Source organism: Tachyglossus aculeatus, chromosome 15 (assembly GCF_015852505.1).
Source record: "Tachyglossus aculeatus isolate mTacAcu1 chromosome 15, mTacAcu1.pri, whole genome shotgun sequence".
NCBI lineage: Eukaryota > Metazoa > Chordata > Mammalia > Monotremata > Tachyglossidae > Tachyglossus > Tachyglossus aculeatus.
Window position 1 is genome coordinate 25,400,891 of NC_052080.1, and position 21,761 is coordinate 25,422,651.

A 21,761-nucleotide genomic window follows, 5' to 3' on the forward strand; every position below is an offset into this window, starting at 1 on the left:
GTTCAGTGCTTACTATGTGCCAAGCACCCAGCGCTTGGCACATAGTAAGCGCTTTACATTCATTCAGTCGTATTTATTGAGCACTTACTGTGTGCAGAGCACTGTACTAAGTGACAAATACCATCATTATTATTATTATTCTAAGCGCTGGGGTAGATTCAAGTTCGGTTTGTCAAAGTCCCGTCATTCATTCATTCATTCATTCAATCGTATTTATTGAGCGCTTACTGTGTGCACAGCACTGTATTAAGCGCTTGGGAAGTACAAGTCGGCAACATATAGAGATGATCCCTACCCAATGAACGGCTTACAGTCTAGAAAAGTCCCCCACAGGGCTCACAATCTTCATCCCCATTTTACAGATGAGGTAACTGAGGCCCAACAAAGTGAAGTGACTTGCCCAAGTTCACGCAGCAGACTTGTGGCAGAGCTGGGATTGGAACCCATGGCCTTGCCTACTGTGTGCAGAGCTGTCCTGTGTGTGTAGAGCCATGTCCTTAGGAGAAGCAGCATGGCTCAGTGGAAAGAGCCCGGGCTTTGGAGTCAGAGGTCATGGGTTCAAATCCCAACTCTGCCAACTCAGTTGGGTGACTTTGGGCAAGTCACTTCTCTGGGCCTCAGTTACCTCATCTGTACAATGGGGATTAAAACTGTGAGCCCCCCCATGGGACAACCTGATCACCTTGTAACCTCCCCAGACCTTAAAACAGTGCTTTGCACATAGCAAGCGCTTAACAAATACCATCATTATTATTATTATGTCCTGCACATCTACTGTGTGCAAGAGCCTTGTACTGTGTGTGCAGAGCCTTGTACTCGTTGCCTACTGTGTGCAAAGCATTCTAAGAGGCCCATGGAAATGCACAATAGTTGCAGAACTCCTGGTTCCTGCCCTCAAGGTGCTTTACGCTTCCTAGGAAGCCCACTACTTAAAAGGGTTTCTCCGAAAGCAAAACCTTAAAAATAGGAAAGTTTTCCCTATTAAAAATACATAGGTGCACCCAGATTTGTTATCAACAAGTATCACCCACATTACTAGAAGGGAGTATTTAAATGTTTTTACCTTAAATTTGATGAAGAGGAACAAGAATCTGAAAATATCTCATGGACAGCCTGAAAATCAAGACGATAAAAAACATACTTCAGGTCTTTTGATTTTGTTAGTGTTTATGAGCAATTTTCTTTATGACCTGTCAAGGAATGGCTTGATTCATCAGTTAATCAGTTAAGATTAAAAACTGTTCCCTTCAAGGAATGCTATAAATGCTATTTACCACAAGGTCTGCTTTTAAAAAAAGGACAAAAGGGAGACAAACAATAACAGCACTTGACATTTCCACGTGGATGGGGCAGGTTCCTCAGAAAGCATCTCGACCAAAGGTTTTAGAGAAACTGCCACGCAAGAGGAGGGTTTGCTCAATCATCTTTCTTCATTGCTTTGCTTCGGGTGGTGGTTGTGATCTGGATCCAGTAGATTCTGTATGTGTCGGCTCTCCTCGTTTGAGGTACAAAATATTTTTTATGGTAACGTTGGGGAAAAAGGGTAAAGGAATTCCACCAACAAGCCAGGTGTTGGCTGGGCTGGGTGCCAAACATCCGGGCTTCCTTTGTGCGGGGAGGGGCTAAGCTGAAAGGAAGTAAGGAGAAGAAATGGGAAAAACCTCACTTGGGAACTTCATTTCCTGGGAAGCAAGTGGCTTTCTGGGAATTATAGGCTTTTGAGCTTCTGGGAAACATAGTTCCTTAGGTGAGAGTCTCGCCTATCTAATGTTAGTGCTGATTGCGTGGCGATCCTGTAGCGGCAGCAGGAGAAGGATCTCCAAATGCCTCAGGAAATTAAAGTCCCAGCTGCAGCAAGAAATGTGGTGTTTGAATGTTTCCTTAAGAACCACAGGCAGGCAGTGAGGCGGTCCTGTATGGTCTAAGTTTCTTAATTTTCTTTAACTTTTGTTTTAGGGCATTTGTTAAGAGCTTACTATGTGCCAGGCATCGTGCTAAGTGCTGGAAGTTTACCCCAAAATGGGCCAATCTCGTGATTTGTGTCCGACTGACTAAAAAAATGATGGCATTTAAGCGCTTACTATGTGCAAAGCACTGTTCTAAGCGCTGGGGGGGATATAAGGTGAACAGGTTGTCCCACAGGGGATCCCAGTCTTAATTCCCATTTTACAGATGAGGTAACTGAGGCTCAGAGAAGTTAAGTGACTTGCCCAAGGTCACAAAGCAGACATGTGGCGGAGCAGGGATTCGAACCCATGACCTCTGACTCCAAAGCCCGTGATCTTTCCACTGAGCCAAGCTGCTTCTCTCAGACTAGCCTTCTGTCTTTCCACAGAGTAAGTAAGAACAAGAGCCCCAGTGCTCAACAAACTTTACCTCTGCAAACTGCAACAGCTTTTCAGCGGCTACTTCCAAGGTTCTCCGAGACATCTCCGACTTTCTCAGTTGGCAGTCCAGCACCTTGATCCTTTTTCTTAAATCTTGGACGCTTCCCTGGAAAGGAGAGTCAGACAGAAACCACCTTTTTCAGATCAAAACAGAAATATCAATCATTCCTCTTTCAGCTTATTTTCCAGCTATTTCCAGCCTAAATATGCCTATATGACCTTCTTTCTCCAGTCAGTTCATTTCGGGCATTTTTTTTTCCAGTGGCATTAGAGACGTGGTGGTTTCTGCCTTAGAAGCATGGGGAAAATTCAAGTGCTGATGGAAACATGTCAGCTCATTGGCCACCCTCACAATTTAAAGGGTCCGTCAGTTTATTCCTGCCCCTTCTTTATTTATTCTTTGCTCGCTTTTGACCCCTTTTTCTCTTGTTCCCAATGTTTGTAAGTAACTTGTGTCTGCCGGTCTTGTCCCGTTAGACAAGTGGGGGAGCCAGGATTAGAACCCAGATCTTCCGACTCCCAGGCTCTTTCCACTGGGCGACACTGCTTGTCAAATACCTTTAATAATGGGGATGACCAGAGTTCTAATCCTGGCTCTGCCACTTGTCTGCTGTATGACCTTGGGCAAGTCTTCTAACTGCTCGGTGCCTCAGTTTTCTCATTTGCAAAATGGGATTCAATAACTTTTCTCCTATCTACTTAGACTGTGAGCCCCATGTAGGACCTTATTAACTTGTATCTACCCCAGAGTTTAGTACAGTGAGCACTTGAAAAACGCCACAACTGTTTTCATTGTGCCTTAGGCGCTTGAGCTATGTGATCATTTTCCAAGTCCAACAGTCCCCTGAAAGAATTCAGTCAGTAAGCGTTTATACTTATTTTCTTATTGACGCTCCTTGTTTTGCATTGGAATGTATGTTTTTGTGTTTGTATGTGTGTGAGAGAGAGTCGGGGGATAGAGGAGGTGAGTTGACTCGGTGGAAACAGACTTCCTCGCCCCACTTACACAAGCCAGATAGATGGCTGCCTTTGGAGATCAGCATTGAAGAGGGTTTTGCTTGCAGTGACTTTGAGGCCAGTGGATTCCTGGGAAGGTCAACATGTATCAGTAGCCTCTAACTGAAAGTTAGAGTGTTTGCCTTGAAAGCTTCTGAATTGAGGTGAATGCTGCAAAGCAGACATTTCAGCTTAAAACAATCCCAAACCCGCAGTCAGATGTTTAAGTTAGCAGTCTTGGAATTCAAGTTGGGGTAAACCTTCACCTTTCACACTTGGAAAACACGGGGGGTGGGCGAAGGGGATCCACAAGAAAAACTATGCTTGGTTTTTGTTTTTTTTCCATGAGCCAACTAGGGAACAACAATGGAAATCAATGTATCATTCAGTTCAGTGTTAATTCTTCCAGGATTCAAAGCCCAAAGGGGGGCCATGTTGACGAATGCCCCGTCTAAGTTTCTCTGTCTTGGTTTTCCATCTAGGAGCTTGCTCTATCGTGCAAGAGCTACCATCCCTCACATTACACGTCCCCTTCTTTACCTTCCAACACACACACGCTCTCTCTCTCTCGCTCTCTCTCCACATCATCTTAGTTGTTGAATAATACAAGATAAACAGTGACCTACTTAGGAAAAGCGGAGGAAAGGAACATGAAAACAGGCCACATGACAACCCCCAGGAGGCTACGGCAACCCTGGAGAGTGGCCAACCGGCTTACTTGATTTTGGTCGGAGCGATCGGCAAGCTGGATCTTCAGCTGGGCCATCTCGGCCTCGAGAAGGCGGATGAGCTCTTCGTAGTCCATTTCCACCCCACGGGCCTGCATCTGGGCGGCTTCTGCCAGGTGGACCCTGCTCCGCAGGGCTCGGGCCTCTTCGACCGCGGCCTTGGCTTCCTGCCACGACGGAAGAGATCTCGGGTTTAAGAGCTGAACGTGGGCTGGCCCGGTTCGGAGGGCTACACGGAAGGGCTTCCGGTTGGAAAACCAAGGAATCTTTCCCTTGTCGGGGGTGTGGAGTGAGTGCCTACTGTGTACGAGGCGCAGTACTGAGCCTCGATAAAGTATGAGACGATAGAGGTGGTAGAGGGGATCTCTGTCCCTCGGAGAGCTTGCGGTCTAGAAGGGGAGACGATCACTGAATAATCAACCGAAAGAAGAGAACTGAAAGGTTGGACGAGTACATGAGTATGTGCTGAAATAGTAGGCTAAATACGTAAAGGAAATACTGGAATTAAGAATGATAATAATCGGTGGCATTGAAATGTTCCCAAGTCCTGTACTAGGGAAGCAGCGTAGCTCAGTGGAAAGAGCCCGGGCTTTGGAGTCAGTGGTTGTGGGTTCAAATCCCGGCTCTGCCAATTGCCAGCTGTGTGACCTTGGGCAAGTCACTTAACTTCTCTGGGCCTCAATTACCTCATCAGTAAAATGGGGGTTGACTGTGAGCCCCCTGTGGGGCAACCTGATCACCTTGTATCCCCCCAGCGCTTAGAACAGTGCTTTGCACATAGTAAGCGCTTAATAAATGCCATCATTATTATTATTATAAGAGCTGGGTAAGATACCAGATCATCAGCCTCCACTTGGGGCTCCCAGTCTAAGTAGGAAGGTAGACAGGCATTGATTACCCGTTTTGCAGATGGGAGAACTGAAGCACAGAGAAGTTAAGTGACTTGCCCAAGGTCACACAGCAGACAAGTGGCGGAGCAGGGATTGGCACCCAGGTCCTCTGATTCCCAGGCATGTGCTCTACCCACTAAGTTGTGCTTCTCTGGAATTTCTCCTGTAGGCTTTGAGCTCACTGTGGCCCTCCCCCAAGCGCTTAGTGCAGTGCTCTGCATACAGTAAGCATTCATATGCCACTGATTCATTGATTGAGTTAACAGCCTGTATTATGAAGATATCTATGAATTTATATTGGGTTATCAACTCATGAACAGCCAATGACCAATGTGGCCAAGGGGCTAGAACCCGGGCCTGGGAGTAAGAAGGACTTGGATTATAATCCTGGCTCCACCACTGTTCTGCTGTGTGACCTTGGGTAAGTTATTTCCCTTCCCTGGGCTTCAGTTTTCTCATCTGTAAAATGGGGACTGGGACTGTGAGCCCCGTGCGTGAAAAGGACTATGTCCAACCCAATTATACTCTAGTTAATTCACCGCCTAGCACATAGTAAGCACATAACACATACCACAATTATTATTATTATCATCATTATTATTAAAGGCCCTATGCAGTGTTAGGGAAGATTTGGGAAATGACAGAAGCATCTGTCCCATCCTTGGGGCCCTCTGCTCCGGCAGCTGTGGGCTGGATGGATAGGGGCCAGCAAGCTATCCTGCGTTGGCCAACTGCCTGCTTGGGTAGCCTATAAGCCAACCCCAGAAGGCAAGTAGCCCAGAGGAAGGCAGGCCATGGTAAGCTGAGCTGTTTGGGGACAGGGAATGTGTCTGTTTATTGTTATATTGTACCCTCCCCGGCGCTCAGCACCGTGCTCTGCACACAGTAAGTGCTCAGTAAATACAACTGACTGATTGTCATTTGGTTGAGATCCCAGTCCTGGAATTGGGTGGAAATCTTGAACTCCCTCCCCTTCAGAGGACAGGGATGAACGGGTTATTTATCCTCTATCTCCCATGCTCGCACCAAGTGGGTGCTCAAATGCTACCAAGACTGCCCCTGAGTCCGTCGGATTACAGCTCTCTCAATCTCCAAAAATCCTTCTGAAACTGCACCTTGTCCAGGAAGCCTTCCCAGAGTGATTTTTTCCTTCCTGAGCTGCAGCTGCCAACTGCCATCACAAAACTTTGGCACTCACTGCCTTCTCGTATGTTTCATCTTAACCAACCATGTGAGCGCTTTCTCCTCCACTAGGTTGTAAGCTCCAATCGTGTCGTCCTCTATTGTCTCCCATGCGCTTAGTACAGTGTGCAAGCAAGTAGACCCTCAGCAAACCTGATTGATTGAGTTAACCCCTTTCCTTAGGCCAACATCCACCTCACTCTTCTGAGCCCGCCTGGATGGGGACAAAAGGTGGTTCAAGCCATTTTGGTCAATCAATCATGGTATTTATTGAGCACTTACTGTGCGCAAGCTCTATATTGAGCACTTGGAAGAGTACAATTCAACAGAATTAGTAGACATGTTTCCTGCCCACAAGGAGCTCTCCCCCCTGTTCGTTGGCCAATAGGTTAGCGATCATAAAGCCCCACTTTTCTTCATCTCCCACTCCCTTCTGCATTACTCTGCCTTGCTCCCTTTGCTCTTCCCCCCATCTGAGCCCTAAAGCACTTATGTACATATCTGTCATTTTATTTATCCCTTTGCTCTTCCCCCCACTCCCAGCCCCAAAGCACTTGGGTACATATCTGACATTTATTTGTATTGATGTCTGTTTCCCCTCTTTTAGACTGTGAGCTTGTTGTATGCAGGGAATGCCACTGTTTACTGTTGCATTGCACTTTCCCAAGAGCTTAGTATGGTGCTCTGTACACAGTAAGCACTCAATAAATATGAAAGGATGAATGAATCAGAGGCTTTAAAGCTTCAGGTGGATCCTGGAAGAATAGTTGGGCCAGCATGGAATTCCAAGTCTTCTAACAAAAACCCTTCAAGGGACATTTTACCCACTTCTACCCTCCCTGAGAAACGATTCTTTCTGGTGGTTTGCTCTTTTAGGATTGTGACGGGGAACCAAATCAAATACTAGAATGACCTTTTTTTTTAATCATATCAACTTGGATACAATGAAGAATCACCATTGTGTGCTCTGTATGGAACACTTTCAGGGAATGGTGCTGGCCTGGAGTCTCCATTTCACAGTGTTCCCCTAATTAAAAAGTTCTGCCGTCGTCATAAAACCGCAGATCAGCTCCCATATAGACAGCACCAAAGGGATCATCTGTCTCATTCAAACAAACTGCATGGAGCCTTGGTTTTGCGTGCCTCAGAATGGCTCTTGTGATTTATTTTTAAAGAAATTTAGTTTGGGAAAGGGGACATCCAGGTGGAAGGTTATTCAGCTCTTTTCATTCCTTCCCAGTGAAATAGAGCAGGGCAATAGAAGACACAGGCTTTTTGATGATCAATTCATGTTGCTGCTCTGAAAGATGGCTTTGTGGCAAAGGGAGTTTTACTCAGTCCATGCCTAGTCAAATTGCTACTGAATATGCTGATTTAAGAGATGGCTGTGATTAAATGAAGATCTCTGGAGGAGGCAGTAAAGAAAAGAAAAACAGTAGCGAGCTTTACTTAGCACTGCAGGACAACGGATAGCCATTTTCCTCTTCCCTAGGGCCCGTCTTTCTAATAAAAATCCGAAAAGCCTCTTGGATCTGTGCCAGTCGATCGAGAAACTTAATAAACTTACTAATGAGAATCACTACGGTCTAGTGGAAAAAGCATGGGCCTTCGAGCGGAGGAACTGGGTTCGGATCCCAGCTCTACCACTCGTCTGCTGTGTGTCCTTGGACGAGTTATTGAATTTCTTAGTTAAATCCTATTCCCTCCTAACTAGACTGGGAACCCCACGGGGGACAGGGACTGTGTCCAACCTGATAACCTTGTATCTACTCCACAGCTTAGAACAGTGCTTGGCAAAAAGTATGCACTTAACACATCCCTTTATTAATATTATCATTACTATTAATAATAATAGGTCAGGTTGAGCCTGAATATCGCTATCACAGAACAAGGGTTATAGTCGCTTCATGGATTGACGTGGTATTTGGAAGCTCTCCATTGGAGGTTGCCTTGGGTTTGCAAGTTTTGTAGTTTAACAGGTAAAAAGCGGGTTTTTTTTAATGATTTTTGTTAAGCGCTTACTATGTTCCGGGCACTGTACCAAGCGCTGGAGTAGATGCAAATTAGGTTAGACAAAGTCCCTGGCCCACTTAGGGCTCACAGACTTAATCCCCAATTCACGGATGAGACAGGTGAGGCACAGAGAAGGCAAGTGACTTGTCCAAGATCACACAGCAGAGACGTGGCAGAGTGGGATTAGAACCCAGGCCCTTCCCACTCCAAGGCCCATGCTCTATCCACTGAGCCACGCTGCTTGTCTCAACTGGCTGAGAGAAAAAACCCACCCAAACGTGCATTTGAACACATTAAAATCCTTCCCTTAGCCTAAAGAAATTGCAAGTTGTCACCTCCTGTATTCCTTGGTAATGTTAGATTGATCCAGCAAACATAAAACATGACTTTCATTCTTGGTCTTCATTTTCCCCATCTGTGAAATGGAAAAAACTCAACGTTCTTGATTCCTCCTTCAGAGGCTGGATTTGAAGAATGAAATAACTAGGAGACCAGATTGCGCTCGGGGGAACAACTTCCTATAGGCTGATGAGGACAATCACGGCAGCAGATAAATGCTCTGAATCTCTCCGGAACCTAACTTTAGAGTGAAAGACACTAACGGCATACAAACACAAAGGTTGCCTGGTGCATTTTCCCTCAAGAGAAGCAGAGGGAACCTGGCGGGAAAAGCACAGGCGGGGAGCTGGGAGACCTGAGTTCTAATCCTCACTCTGCCACTTGCTTGCTGTGTGACCCTGGGCAAGTCGCTTCACTTTCCTGTGCCTCAGTCTCCTCCTCTATAAAATGGGAATATGACACCTGTTCTCTCTGCCCCTTAGATTGTGCGACAAGAACTGTGTAGGATCTGCTTATGTTGTATCCATCCCAGCGGTTAGACTGCGTGACCGGCTGTGTATGATCTGCTTATGTTGTATCTATCGCAGCGTTGAGACTGGTGCTGGACACCTAGTAAGTGCGTAACAAATACCACGGTTATCTATCAAGTTTTAAAACAGAAAGTCTCTAATACTGTGGATTTTGCAGTTTCCTTGCAGTTGCATAGCCTGTACTGACTGGAGAGGCTTCAGGCAAATCCATAAATCCCTTAGGAAAGGTGTTTTAGACCCAGAAGGTGCCAGTGGAGACGTACGTTACCCCATTCTGAAATACGTTCTGGTTACTGGTTTCTGATGTCTGTGAGTGGGAAATCCGACAAGGGTTCTTCCCAAGCGGGTTGTGAGGTGGTGTGTGTGTGTGCGAGTGGGTGTTTGAGGTGAAATCAATCAATCAATCGTATTTATTGAGCGCTTACTATGTGCAGAGCACTGTACTAAGCACTTGGGAAGCACAAATTGGCAACATATAGAGACAGTCCCTACCCAACAGTGGGCTCACAATCTAAAAGGGGGAGACAGAGAACAAAACCAAACATACTAACAAAATAAAATAAATAGAATAGATATGCACAAATAAAATAAATAAATAAATAGAGTAATAAATATGTACAAACATATATACATATATGTATGAAAATATGAAAATGATTAGAAGTCAACCACACCAAGTTTCCTTAGCCCAGACGCCCAGATTATCTCTGCGTTCTGTACTTACTGAGGGTTTCTGTAGAATAAAAGCACCTGCTGGAGCTCAGCAACTTCACTGTATCCCTTCAAAATCAGTGATGTGCGGGGAAGGATGATAATGTGTTTTTTCTAAAGTGTTTACTGCACGCTAAGCGCAGGGGAAACACAGAATAATCAGGCCAGACATGGTCTCTGTCCCACTTGGGGCTCACAGTTTAAGGGGAAGAGGGAGTAGGTACCTCACTCCCAATTTACAGATGATGAAACAGAAGCGTGGAGAAGTTAAGTGACTGGCCCTAGGCCACACAGTAGACAAGTGACGGAGAAGGGATTAGAACCCAGGACTTCCGACTTGGACGTCCTTCCTTATTCTGCTAGGCCGCGCTGCTTTTCAGGCCCATGATTTGGGGGAACTGAGGCACATTCTGATTCTGCTAATTGTGAATATTTCAAGGACTGTCTTACCTGTTAGAGCAGAGGCTGCTCGTGGACAGGGAATGTGTCTTGTGGTTCCGCTGGCCTCGTCAAGCGCTCAGTACAATACACTGCTCCCACAAGGGGCTCAACAGCAATGAAGGCCCCCAAACTGGCTCTGAGGTCAATCAGTCGGTTGTATTTATTGAGCACTGACTGTGTGCAGAGTATTGTACTAAGTGTCTGGGAGAGTACTATATAACAGTTGGAAGATAAGCTATCCTTGGCGGCCACCTGCCTGGCCCACCCTTCAACCGGGCTGTCACGGAGCAGTGGTCCGCAGTGGCCCCTTTCCCCCCGGAGTTGGAGCCCAATCAATCAATCAATCGTATTTATTGAGCGCTTACTGTGTGCACAGCACTGTACTAAGCGCTTGGGACATACAAGTTGGCAACATATAGAGACAACAGTGGGCTCACAGTCTAGAAGCCGGTGACGGATTCCAAGAAGGATCAGTTGAGAAGCCCCAAGCATAAAGAGTAACTCACTTTAGCACAGCAATATTTTTTTTCAAATTCCTTTCCTCACGGTCGCTTGGGGGGGTCTAGTGTGTGCAAAGCACTGTACTAAGCACTTGAGTGCTTACAGTAAGAGTAACATACACCACTCCCATCCTCGAGGAGAATGCAGTCTGTGGGTTTGGTTTAAAGATGTTTAATTCTTAGTTTAAGTATCTCTTTTGTAGAATTCCCTTTAGCAGATCACGAGAAGCCTAGTGGATAGAGTGTGGTTGTCATAAGGGCTTGGGTTTGAATCCCGGTCCTGCTATGTGACCGCGGGCTCATCACTTAACTTGTCTGTTACCTCATCTGTAAAATGGGGATTAAGATTGTAAGCACCATGTGGGTGTCGAACTGAACCCAACCTGATTAGCTTGTAACTACCCCGGGCTTAGGACAGTGGCTGGCAGACAGTAAGTTCTTAAAGAATACCATAAAAATTATTATTATTATTGTTATTCTGTAGACTAACCTATTTTCATGATGGTTAACACAGAGAGGTTTTCAACTAAATTCCAAATCGCAACATTAAAAACCATCCAATAAGTCATTCGTGTCACAATTTAAAGTAGATGGCCCTGTTAAGTCAACTTTAAAAAAAGACTCCGTTGTTCTCACAAAACTGGAATAACTAATGAGACCATATGTACAACATGAGCTGCGAAAACTGAGAAAATTGAAAGAGAGGAACGGGAAACCCAGTTGCCTTTATGGTTCCCTTGGAGCTTCGGAGTCTTTACACTTTGACTCACTCGGGTTCGGGAACAGAGCTCAGAGATTGTAAAAAATACAGGGTGAAAATCAGCTCGTGTTTTCCTAAAAATCTGAACTCCCTGCGGTCGGTTTGACTCTGGGCTCGTGGGGACGACTCTTCACCTGACTAAGGAGAGCCTCGGGTCAGGTGAAGAAACAAACAAAAAAAGTACTGCGCAGAGAAGTCAAATGCCTATCCTTCAAGGAAGTTCTGGTTGGTATTTAGTGCCAAAGCAGGACAACCAAATTCTAATTGGCCCTAATTAGCCCACCCATACCCTGTCAACATTTTTACCTGCAGCTGCATCACACTTCAAAAGGTGCAAAATTGATTTCTTCCTTTGAACATCAAAGATGAATTTTCAAATCATATCTCCTTGCCCAGAAGCCCCAAAGGGGGAGCAGATACACAATCACAGATGTCTGGGAGATTGTGGGAATCAGACATCAAACCCCGGCCAATCGAAACCAAATTCTGTTGCAAGCTTGATGCTGAACTTCTCATTATGGGTAACACTAATAGTGATGATGGTATTTATTAAGCTCTTACTATGTGCAAAGCACTGTTCTAGGCGCTGGGGAGGTTACAAGGCGATCAGGTTGTCCCACAGGGGGCTCACAGTCTTAATCCCCATTTTACAGTTGAGGTAACTGAGGCACAGAGAAGTTAAGTGACTTGCCCACAGTCACACAGCTGACAATTGGCAGAGCAGGGATTTGAACCCATGACCTCTGACTCCAAAGCCCGGGCTCTTTCCACTGAGCCACGCTGCTTCTTTGGGTCTTCCCAAAGCTGGATATTTTAAGGTTAAGGAGCACGGAACTGGGAGGCGGGAGACATGGGTTCTAGTCCCTGCCCCCTGAGAGCTGTGGCAAGCTCTGACCTTGGGCAAACGCCTCATCACCCTGGGCCTCAGTTTCCTCACCTATCAATCATATTCACCGAGCACTTACTGAGTGCAGAGCACTGTACTAAGTGCTTGGAAGAGTGCACTGTAAGAATTTGTAGCGACGTTTCCCTGCCCACCACTAGCTTAAGGTCTAGTGGTCAAGCTATAAAATGGAGATAAGATCCCCACTCTCCCACTGCGTAGGACAGGGACTGTGTCATTCATTCAATCGTATTTATTGAGCGCCTTCTGTGTGCAGAGCACTGTACTAAGCCCTTGGGAAGTACAAGTCGGCAACATATATTGGCGGTCCCTACCCAATAGCGGGCTCACAGTCTAGAAGGGGGAGGCAGGAACAAAACAAAGCATATTAACAAAATAAAATAAATTGAATATGTAAATATGTCCAAGTAAATAGAGTAATAAATATGTACAAATATATATACAGGTGCTGTGGGGAGGGGAAGGCACTCATTTATTCATTCAATCTCTCAGTGAGCTCTCAGTAGGGCTTTGAATCAATCAATCGTATTTATTGAGCACTTACTGTGTGCAGAGCACTGTACTAAGCACTTAGTACTTAGTAAGCGCTTTGAAGGGAGGAAGAGGCAGATCTGATGGTCTCCTGTGTACTCTAACGCTTTTTTTAAAAAAATGGCATTTATTAAGCACTTACTATGTGCAAAGCACTGTTCTAAGCACTGGGGTAGATACAAGGTAATTAAGTTGTCCCACGTGGGACTCACAGACTTAATCCCCATTTTACAGATGAGGTAACTGAGGCCCAGAGAAGTCAAGTGACTTGCCCAAAGTCACACAGCTGACAAGTGGCGGAGCGCTTAACAATAGTAAGCGCTTAATTAATACAACACCACTTCAATCAGTATTATTCCCAAAGCAAACCAAGAATTTGAGTCCAATTTGATTAAAAATGCAATCTAATTGGAAATTTACTCTCTACAAGATGTGAGTTGGTTTCCAACTTTATTTCTGGGAGACAGAATTTCAGCGTGCCTTAGTGGATAGAGCATGGAGCTGGGAGTCAGAAGGACCTGAGTTCTAATCCTGACTCTACCGCTTGTGTGTGGTGTGACCTTGGGCGAATCAGTTAATTTTGCTGTGCTTGTTTCTTTATCTGTAATGGGGATTAAAACTGTGAGTCCCACAAGAGACATGGTTTGTGTCCAACCTGATTTGCTTCTATCTACCCCAGTGCTTACTACATTGCCTCTAAGCTCATTGTGGGCAGGGAATGTATCGGTTTATTATTATATTGCACTCTTTCAAGCACTTAGAACGCTGTTCACACGATAAGCACTCAATAAATAGGAATGAATGACTACTAAGTTAACAAATAACATTTTTAAAAAAGTACCTATCTGGCTGGACCCTCTCTTTTCACCACAGCTCTCAAATTCTATGATTTCTAAATAGAACCAAAGTAAGCCCTTGCAGATGGATGGTTGGATGGTTTTGGTTTTTTTCCTAAGCTATTTAAGTACTTACTATGTTCCAGCCACTGTACTAAGGGCTGGAGTAGATACAAGATGACCAGGTTGGACACAGTCCATGTCCCACATCATCAATCGTATTTATTGAGCACTTACTGTGTGCAGAGCACTGTACTAAGCACTTGGGAAGTACAAATTGGCAACATATAGAGACAGTCCCTGACCAACAGTGGGCTCACAGTCTAAAAGGGGGAGACAGAGAACAAAACCAAACATACTAACAAAATAAAATAAATAGTCATGGGACTCGCGGTCTTAATCCTCCATTTTACAATTGAGGTAACTGAGGCACAGAGACGTTAAGTGATTTGCCCAGAGTCACACAGCAGAGACGTGGCGAATTAGAACCCAGCTCCTTCTAACTCCCAAGCCCATGCGCTCTGCCCTAGGCCACGCTGTTCCTCATTGTTGTACTTTATAATAATAATAATAATAATGGCATTTATTAAGCACTTAACTATGTGCAAAGCACTGTTCTAAGCGCTGGGGAGGTTACAAGGTGATGACGTTGGCCCACGGGGGGCTCACAGTCTTAATCCCCATTTTGCAGATGAGGTAACTGAGGCACAGAGAAGTTCAGTGACTTGCCCAAAGCCACACAGCTGATAATTGGCGGAGCCGGAATTTGAACCCATGACCTCTGACTCCAAAGCCCGGGCTCTTTCCACTGAGCCACGCTGCTTCTCAATAAGAAATAAGGGTTCTTTATAATAAGAAAGCAAATCGCTCCTGTGGATTTGGGACTTACAATTATTCCATTTGCCTGGATGGGATTTTCTACCATGCTGAGGATTGCACCTACATTCAGAATCTGCGTGTTCTGGAAGTGTGGCCGCCTCTTGTTTCCACCCATATTTTAGTCTCAAGCCCCCACCAGAGCTGTTAATTATAACGTTTACGTTTGTTACACTTTCTGCCAAGCCCGGCGGTGGAGGCAAGCTAGTCACCTCGGACACAATCCCTATCCTACGTGGAATTCACGGTGTAGGTTGGAATGAGAACTCGTATTTAATTCTTCCGTGGCAGGTGAGGAAACTAAGGCACAAAAAAGCCAAATGGCTCGCCAAAGTTCACACAGCAGGCAAGTTGAGGGGTTGGGATAGCCAAGCTAGCTCTCCTCCTCCCTTCAAGGCCCTGCTGAGAGCTCACCTCCTCCAGGAAGCCTTCCCAGACTGAGCCCCTTCCTTCCTCTCCCCCTCGTCCCCCTCTCCATCCCCCCATCTTACCTCCTTCCCTTCCCCACAGCACCTGTATATATGTATATATGGTTGTACATATTTATTACTCTATTTATTTATTTATTTATTTATTTATTTATTTATTTTACTTGTACATTTCTTTCCTATTTTATTTTGTTGGTATGTTTGGTTCTGTTCTCTGTCTCCCCCTTTTAGACTGTGAGCCCACTGTTGGGTAGGGACTGTCTCTATGTGTTGCCAATTTGTACTTCCCAAGCGCTTAGTACAGTGCTCTGCACATAGTAAGCGCTCAATAAATACGATTGACTGATTGATTGATTGATTTGAATCTAGGTCTCTTGACGCCTGCTCCCGTGCTCTTTCTACAAGGCCACTACAAAGTTATTTTGGCATGCGTGTCTGTTCTATCTACGGCTGGGTCAGATGAGGTACTTCTGACTCCCTTTTCTCCTCATTTTCTTTTCATCCTCCTTCCCCATTCCTTGCCCGTTCCATTTTGCCCCTCCGTTACCCCCTCTACCCGCTTTGGTGCTTCTTCATCATCATCATCAATCGTATTTATTGAGCGCTTACTATGTGCAGAGCACTGGACTAAGTGCTTGGGAAGTACAAATTGGCAACATATAGAGACAGTCCCTACCCAGCAGTGGGCTCACAGTCTAAAAGGGGGAGACAGAGAACAAAACCAAACATACTAACAAAATAAAATAAATAGAATAGATATGTACAAGTAAAATAAATAAATAAATAGAGTAATAAATGTGTACAAACATATATACATATATACAGGTGCTGTGGGGAAGGAAAGGAGGTAAGATGGGGGGGATGGAGAGGGGGACAAGGGGGAGAGGAAGGAAGGGGCTCAGTCTGGGAAGGCCTCCTGGAGGAGGACTCTTCTCCTTCTGACTCTTTGGACGGGGTATTCACCTGGAAGCATCTAAGACCCTTCACATGCCACAGGGTTGATTTTATTGCATGTCAATCCACCAAAATAGTTCTCCAGTGTCCCCGGTTTGCAGGGCAGTTTGCTCAGTACAACTGAGCGAGAGACCTGAACCCTGCCCTCGAGGAGCCTGCAGTCTCCCATGCCCAGACAAATGCCCAGAAATGGGGCATTTCTATGTCTTTTGGTGATGACGATGGTGATGATAATGGCATTTATTAAGCGCTTACTATGTGCAAAGCACTGTTCTAAGCGCTGGGGAGGTTACAAGGTGATCAGGTTGTCCCACGGGGGGCTCACAGTCTTAATCCCCATTTTTACAGATGAGGCCCAGAGAAGTGAAGTGACTTGCCCAAAGTCACACAGCTGACAATTGGCAGAACCGGGATTTGAACCCATGACCTCTGACTCCAAAGCCCGGGCTCTTGCCACTGAGCCACGCTGCCTCAGTTACCTCATCTGTAAAATGGGGATATGAAGACTGTGAGCCCCACGCGGGACAACCTGATCACCTTGTAACCTCCCCAGCGCTTAGAACAGTGCTTTGCACATAGTAAGTGCTTAATAAATGCGCTGCTTGTGTAGGTCTGCACGCTCGTCTGGGCCTCGGACTGGAATCAATCAATCGATCGTATTTCCTGACTCTGTACAGAGCACTGTCTTGGAACAGGGGAGCCAGGCGGGGCGGCAAGTGGATTCATTCTTCCAGCCTCCAAAGTGGTAATCAGTGATAGCACAGTGCTAAGAGCTTAGTATGGTGCTTTGCACACAGTAAGCGCTCAATAAATACGATTGAATGAATGAACCACCAGGTTGTCACCAGCCCGGTGACACAGATAAGGATTTGAACAGGGAGTGTGAGATGGTACAGAAGTGAGGGAACAAGGGAGAGTGGACATTTGCCTTTCTCGTTTGGGGGCTTGGAAATAAGTTGGGCGTTTTCGGCCCTCCGGGTCTCCTTGTGATCGGGCCTCAGTGAGCGTCCACCCCATCCGTTCGTCTATAATGGCCCTTCTGTTGAGTCTCCCGGCCCCACTCTGGATCTCGGCACGGGGGTGACGACGGGACAGCCAGTTAGTGCTCCCTGAGACTGTGGCCCTTTCTCTGCTGATCCCCCGCCGTCTCCTCAGCGGCCTTGCCAAGGACCCCTTCCTCCCTCCAGCCACCTCTGATGGGGAGCAGGATGATGCCTCTCTGGCTGCTGCTATTTTTCTGTGGTATTAAGTGCTTAATAGGCTCTGTACTAAGCAATGGGGTTGAATCAAGCTCATCAGGTTGGACACAGTCCATGTCCTACATAGGGCTCACAGTCTTAATCCCCATTTTACAGATGAGGTAACTGAGGCACCGAAAAGTGACGTCAAGGTCACAAAGCAGACAAGCAGAGGAGCTGGGATTAGCTGGGATGGAACCTCAGTGTTCAAAATGGAGCAAGCCCAGTGGGTTCTCAGAGGGGAGAGTTTTAAATGTTGGTCCGGCTTCAGTACTGACGTGGGGATGACAGACTGAATCGGAGATGAAAGAGAACATTTTTAGAGTTTCTGTTCCTCATTTCTCCCGCTCCACCGGATTTGGCATTTTGGAATGGGTCTGACTACCGGATTTTAAAAAACTGAGATCGCTAAGGCCGAGTTACAGATGACCGGAGATCACTTTCGACCAGATTTATGTTTTATTGCCCAGGAAAATGGACCCAAAACCCAAGCAACTGTGACTGGGCTCTAGGTTGGGCAATGACTCTCTCTCTCTTCCTCCTCTCCCCCATTAGAGTGGAAGCACCTTATGGGCAGGCAGGGGATGTGCCTTGTCTTCCTGTTGTTGTTCTCTTGCACTTAGTGGGTGCTTAGTACAGTGCATTGCATCCAGTGGGTAATCAGCAAATACCCTCCCTGTTAAATGCAATGTCTACGTCACTCTCCAGTGGGCGAGCAGTGCACACCGTCACTACTACCCGTAAACTCCCCTATCCTTCTCCAGAAGTATTTAATAGATGCCACAATTATTAGAAGTGTCACCTAGGTGATTTAATATCATCAGAGCCAGAAAAGGGAGCGGATTTCATTAGTAGCAGGAATGGCATTCGTTAAGCGCCCAAATGGGGGCAAGCAATCAATCCACCAACAGTATTTACTGAGCAGTCAGGGTGGAACACTGGGCTAATCACTTGGGGAAGTAGACCACAAGAGAGTTTACAATCTTACAACCATAGTATTGGACTGAGCTCTTAGTTCAGTGCTCTGCACACAGTAAGTACCCAATCAGTATGATCGAGTGAACGAATGAATGCCACCAGAGGCCCGAGACGCTCTCCCTGCCCTCAGCTAGCTTCTAGTCTAACGGGGGAGGCAGGCCCCCTTCAACCTGAAGCGTGACCCATCCCTGGGGACCGTGGTGGGATGCCCGGGCTCTTGCCCCGATCCCTAGTACCAGCCTTTGCCAGGTGTTCCTGTTCACTGTGCCAGCCGAGCGGTTTTCCCACCTCCTCGGGACCCCGACTGGTTCAGACAGGATAAAGTATTCCCGTGTGGGACCGCTCCTCCTCAGCTGCTGCCTTTGGGTCATAATGCAGCGCTTTCAATGAGGCGGAGCGAAACCCTGGAAACAACCGCGGGGTGAGCCCAGGTTTCGGCGTGCGGGTGATCAAAGGCGGCTGTTAGGATCCGGCCCGGGCCTGCTGGGAGCTGTCACAACTCGAAGGAAAAATTACCATTCCGGTTATGGCAGAAGTTGTCTTTGGACCTCTGGATGGGGACGGGAAGCTCGTACCTTATGTATGAAGGGAACGAGCAGAGACAGCTGGGCAGGCGATGGTGAGTTAGGTGACTAGGGGAGGGCCATGTTGCCGTCTGCTGTGTGACTGTGGGCAAGTCACTTAGCTTCTCTGAGCCTAGGTTACCTCATCTGTAAAATGGGGATGAAGACTGTGAGCCCCATGTGGGACGACTTGATCACCTTGTGTCTCCCCCAGCGCTTAGTACCGTGCTTTGCATATAGTAAGCGCTTAACAAATGCCATTATTATTATTATCTATAAAATGGGGATGAAGACTGTGAGCCCCACATGGGACATGGACTAGATCCAAGTTATCTTGTTATCTATCCCAGGCTTAGTGTAGTCCCTAGTACGTATTTATTATTGAAGCAGTGTGGCTCAGTGGAAAGAGCAAGGGCTTGGGCGTCAGAGGTCATAGGTTCTAATCCCGACTCTGCCACGTCTGCTGTGTGACCTTGGGCAAGTCACTTGGCTTCTCTGGGCCTCAGCTGCCTCATCTGTAAAATGGGGATTAAGACAGCGCTTAGGACAGCGCTTTGCACATAGTAAGCGCTTAATAAATGCTATCGTTATTATTTATTGAGTGTTTACTGTGTGTACAGCACTGGACTAAGCACCTGAGGGATGCTTTATTTTGTTGTCTGTCTCCCCCTTCTAGCCTGTGTGTCCGTTGTTGGGTAAGGACTGTCTCTATATGTTGCCAACTTGGACTTCCCAAGTGCTTAGTACAGTGCTCTGCACACAGTAAGCGCTCAATAAATACGATTAAATGAATGAATGTTGTTTAGGTTTTCCAAAGCTGAGACCCCTTGCTCTGGTCCCATGGTTTGTTTTTATGGTATCTGTTAAACGCTTACTATGTGCCAGACACTGCACAAAAGCCCTGGGGTAGATACGAGATAATCAGGTTGGACACGGGCCATTTTCCACATGGGGTTCACAGTCTTAATCCTCATTTTACAGATGAGGTAACTGAGGCAGAGAGAAGTTAAGTGACTCACCTGGGGTCACACGGCAGACAAGTGGCAGAGCGGGGATTAGAACCCAGGTCCTGACTCATTCATTCATGCAATCTTATTTATTGAGCGTTTATTGTGTGCAGAGCACTGTACTAAGCGCTTGGGAAGTACAAGTGGCAACATATACAGTCCCTACCCAACAACGGGGTCACAGTCTAGAAGACGGACTCCCAGTCTCCCAGTCCACACTCTGTCGACCAGACCACACTGCTTTGTAGTGTACTGGAATCAATCAACGGTATTTACTGAGCACTTACTATGTGCAGAACACTGTACTAAGTGCTTCGGAGAGGACAATACAGCAGAGTTAGCAGACCCGTTCCCTGCCCATAATGAGCTTACACTCTAGAGGAGGAAGGAAAGGGTGCTGGGACCTGAAATGGTTAATGCCCCTCCAGGAGGAAAGGTTACCGTGGTGTCTTCTCACAGGTAAAACCTTGAAGCCGTTCAGTAAAACGTTTTTTCTGGATAATAATAATAATAATAATAATAATGGCATTTATTAAGCGCTTACTATGTGCAAAGCACTGTTCTAAGCGCCGGAGAGGTTACAAGGTGATCAGGTTGTCCCTCGTGGGGTTCACAGTCTTAATCCCCATTTTACAGATGAGGTAACTGAGGCCCAGAGAAGTGAAGTGACTTGCCCAAAGTCACACAGCTGACAACTGGTGGAGCCGGGATTTGAACCCACGACCTCTGACTCCAAAGCCCGGGCTCTTTCCACTGAGCCACGCTGCTTCTCTATGTGTGCTAGAACAACAAAATGACACCCGACTCCTCCCTCGGCCAGAAATAGCCTGTTTGCTTCTTCAGGCCCGAGGATGTATGCAGTGGAAAATGACCTGCAGCAGTGATTTTGGGCGCCGTTCTGTTGCCGTTTCTCTGCATTTCAGCGCCGTCTGACCTCACTGATTTCTGGGGCTCGGAAGGCTTATCGGACCCCACGGTCGAAGACAGTGGTCGGATTCTGAGGCGGTACAGGTGCTCATTTCAGGTAGTCCAGGAGAGCACAGGTGCATCCCCCACTCTAGACTGTAAGTTCCTTGTGGGCAGGGAAGGTGCCTCTGGGAAGACTCTAATATCCAGTCTTTGGAGGTTGTACTCTATAAAGTATTTTACGGCGGCGTTAACTTCCCATAATTAAAGGTAATATTGTGGGAAAAATAAGCAGGGGAGGCCCTCGTGTGACCAGAATGGGAATCACTAGCCAAGGAAAGAAAAAAAAAGAGCCAGATATTCACATTGCTTCACGACCCCTCAAATGCAATAAGTAATAATAATAATAGCATTTATTAAGCGCTTACTATGTGCAAAGCACTCTTCTAAGCGCTGGGGAGGTTACAAGGTGATCAGGTTGCCCCTCGTGGCGGGGGGGGGGGGGGGGCGCTCACAGTCTCCATCCCCATTTTACAGATGAGGTCACTGAGGCCCAGAGAGAAGTTAAGTGATTTGCCCAAAGTCACACAGCTGACAACTGGTGGAGCCGCGGTTTGAACCCTCAGATGAGTGTGTTTTTTATTTTTATATTCACCTGTATATATGTATATATGTTTGTACATATTTGTTACTCTATTTATCTTGTACATATCTATTCTATTTATTTTATTTTGTTAGTATGTTTGGTTTTGTTCTCTGTCTCCCCCTTTTAGACTGTGAGCCCACTGTTGGGTAGGGACTGTCTCTCTATGTTGCCAACTTGGACTTCCCAAGCGCTTAGTACAGTGCTCTGCACACAGTGAGCGCTCAATAAATACGATTGATGATGATGGTGAAACTGCCGCGTGATGCCCTAGTTGCTTTGTAGATGGCTCAGGTTTATAGCCGCTTAGTGAGGGAGGAAGGGTTGTCCTGGTATGTGGAATTAAAATGGAAAGAAAAACTCAAACAAACCACACAAGTCAGACGCTAACTGTAGCCTAGGCGAAATCAATGAATGGAG

The 21,761-nt window shown here is 46.3% G+C and overlaps 1 protein-coding gene across 3 annotated transcripts in view; it reads right to left on the minus strand.

Annotated features, from left to right (window-relative positions):
• The window catches only part of STXBP4 (syntaxin binding protein 4), a 91,832-nt gene that overhangs the window by 34,399 nt on the left and 35,672 nt on the right, over positions 1-21,761 (minus strand). For all 3 annotated transcript variants that reach the window (XM_038757201.1, XM_038757199.1, XM_038757200.1), the window contains exons 13-15: positions 4,102-4,278; positions 2,377-2,493; positions 1,064-1,113 (exon numbers count right to left, since the gene is read on the minus strand). In XM_038757201.1, the coding sequence (XP_038613129.1) occupies positions 1,064-1,113; positions 2,377-2,493; positions 4,102-4,278 (344 nt within the window). The remainder of the gene's footprint in view (positions 1-1,063; positions 1,114-2,376; positions 2,494-4,101; positions 4,279-21,761) is intronic.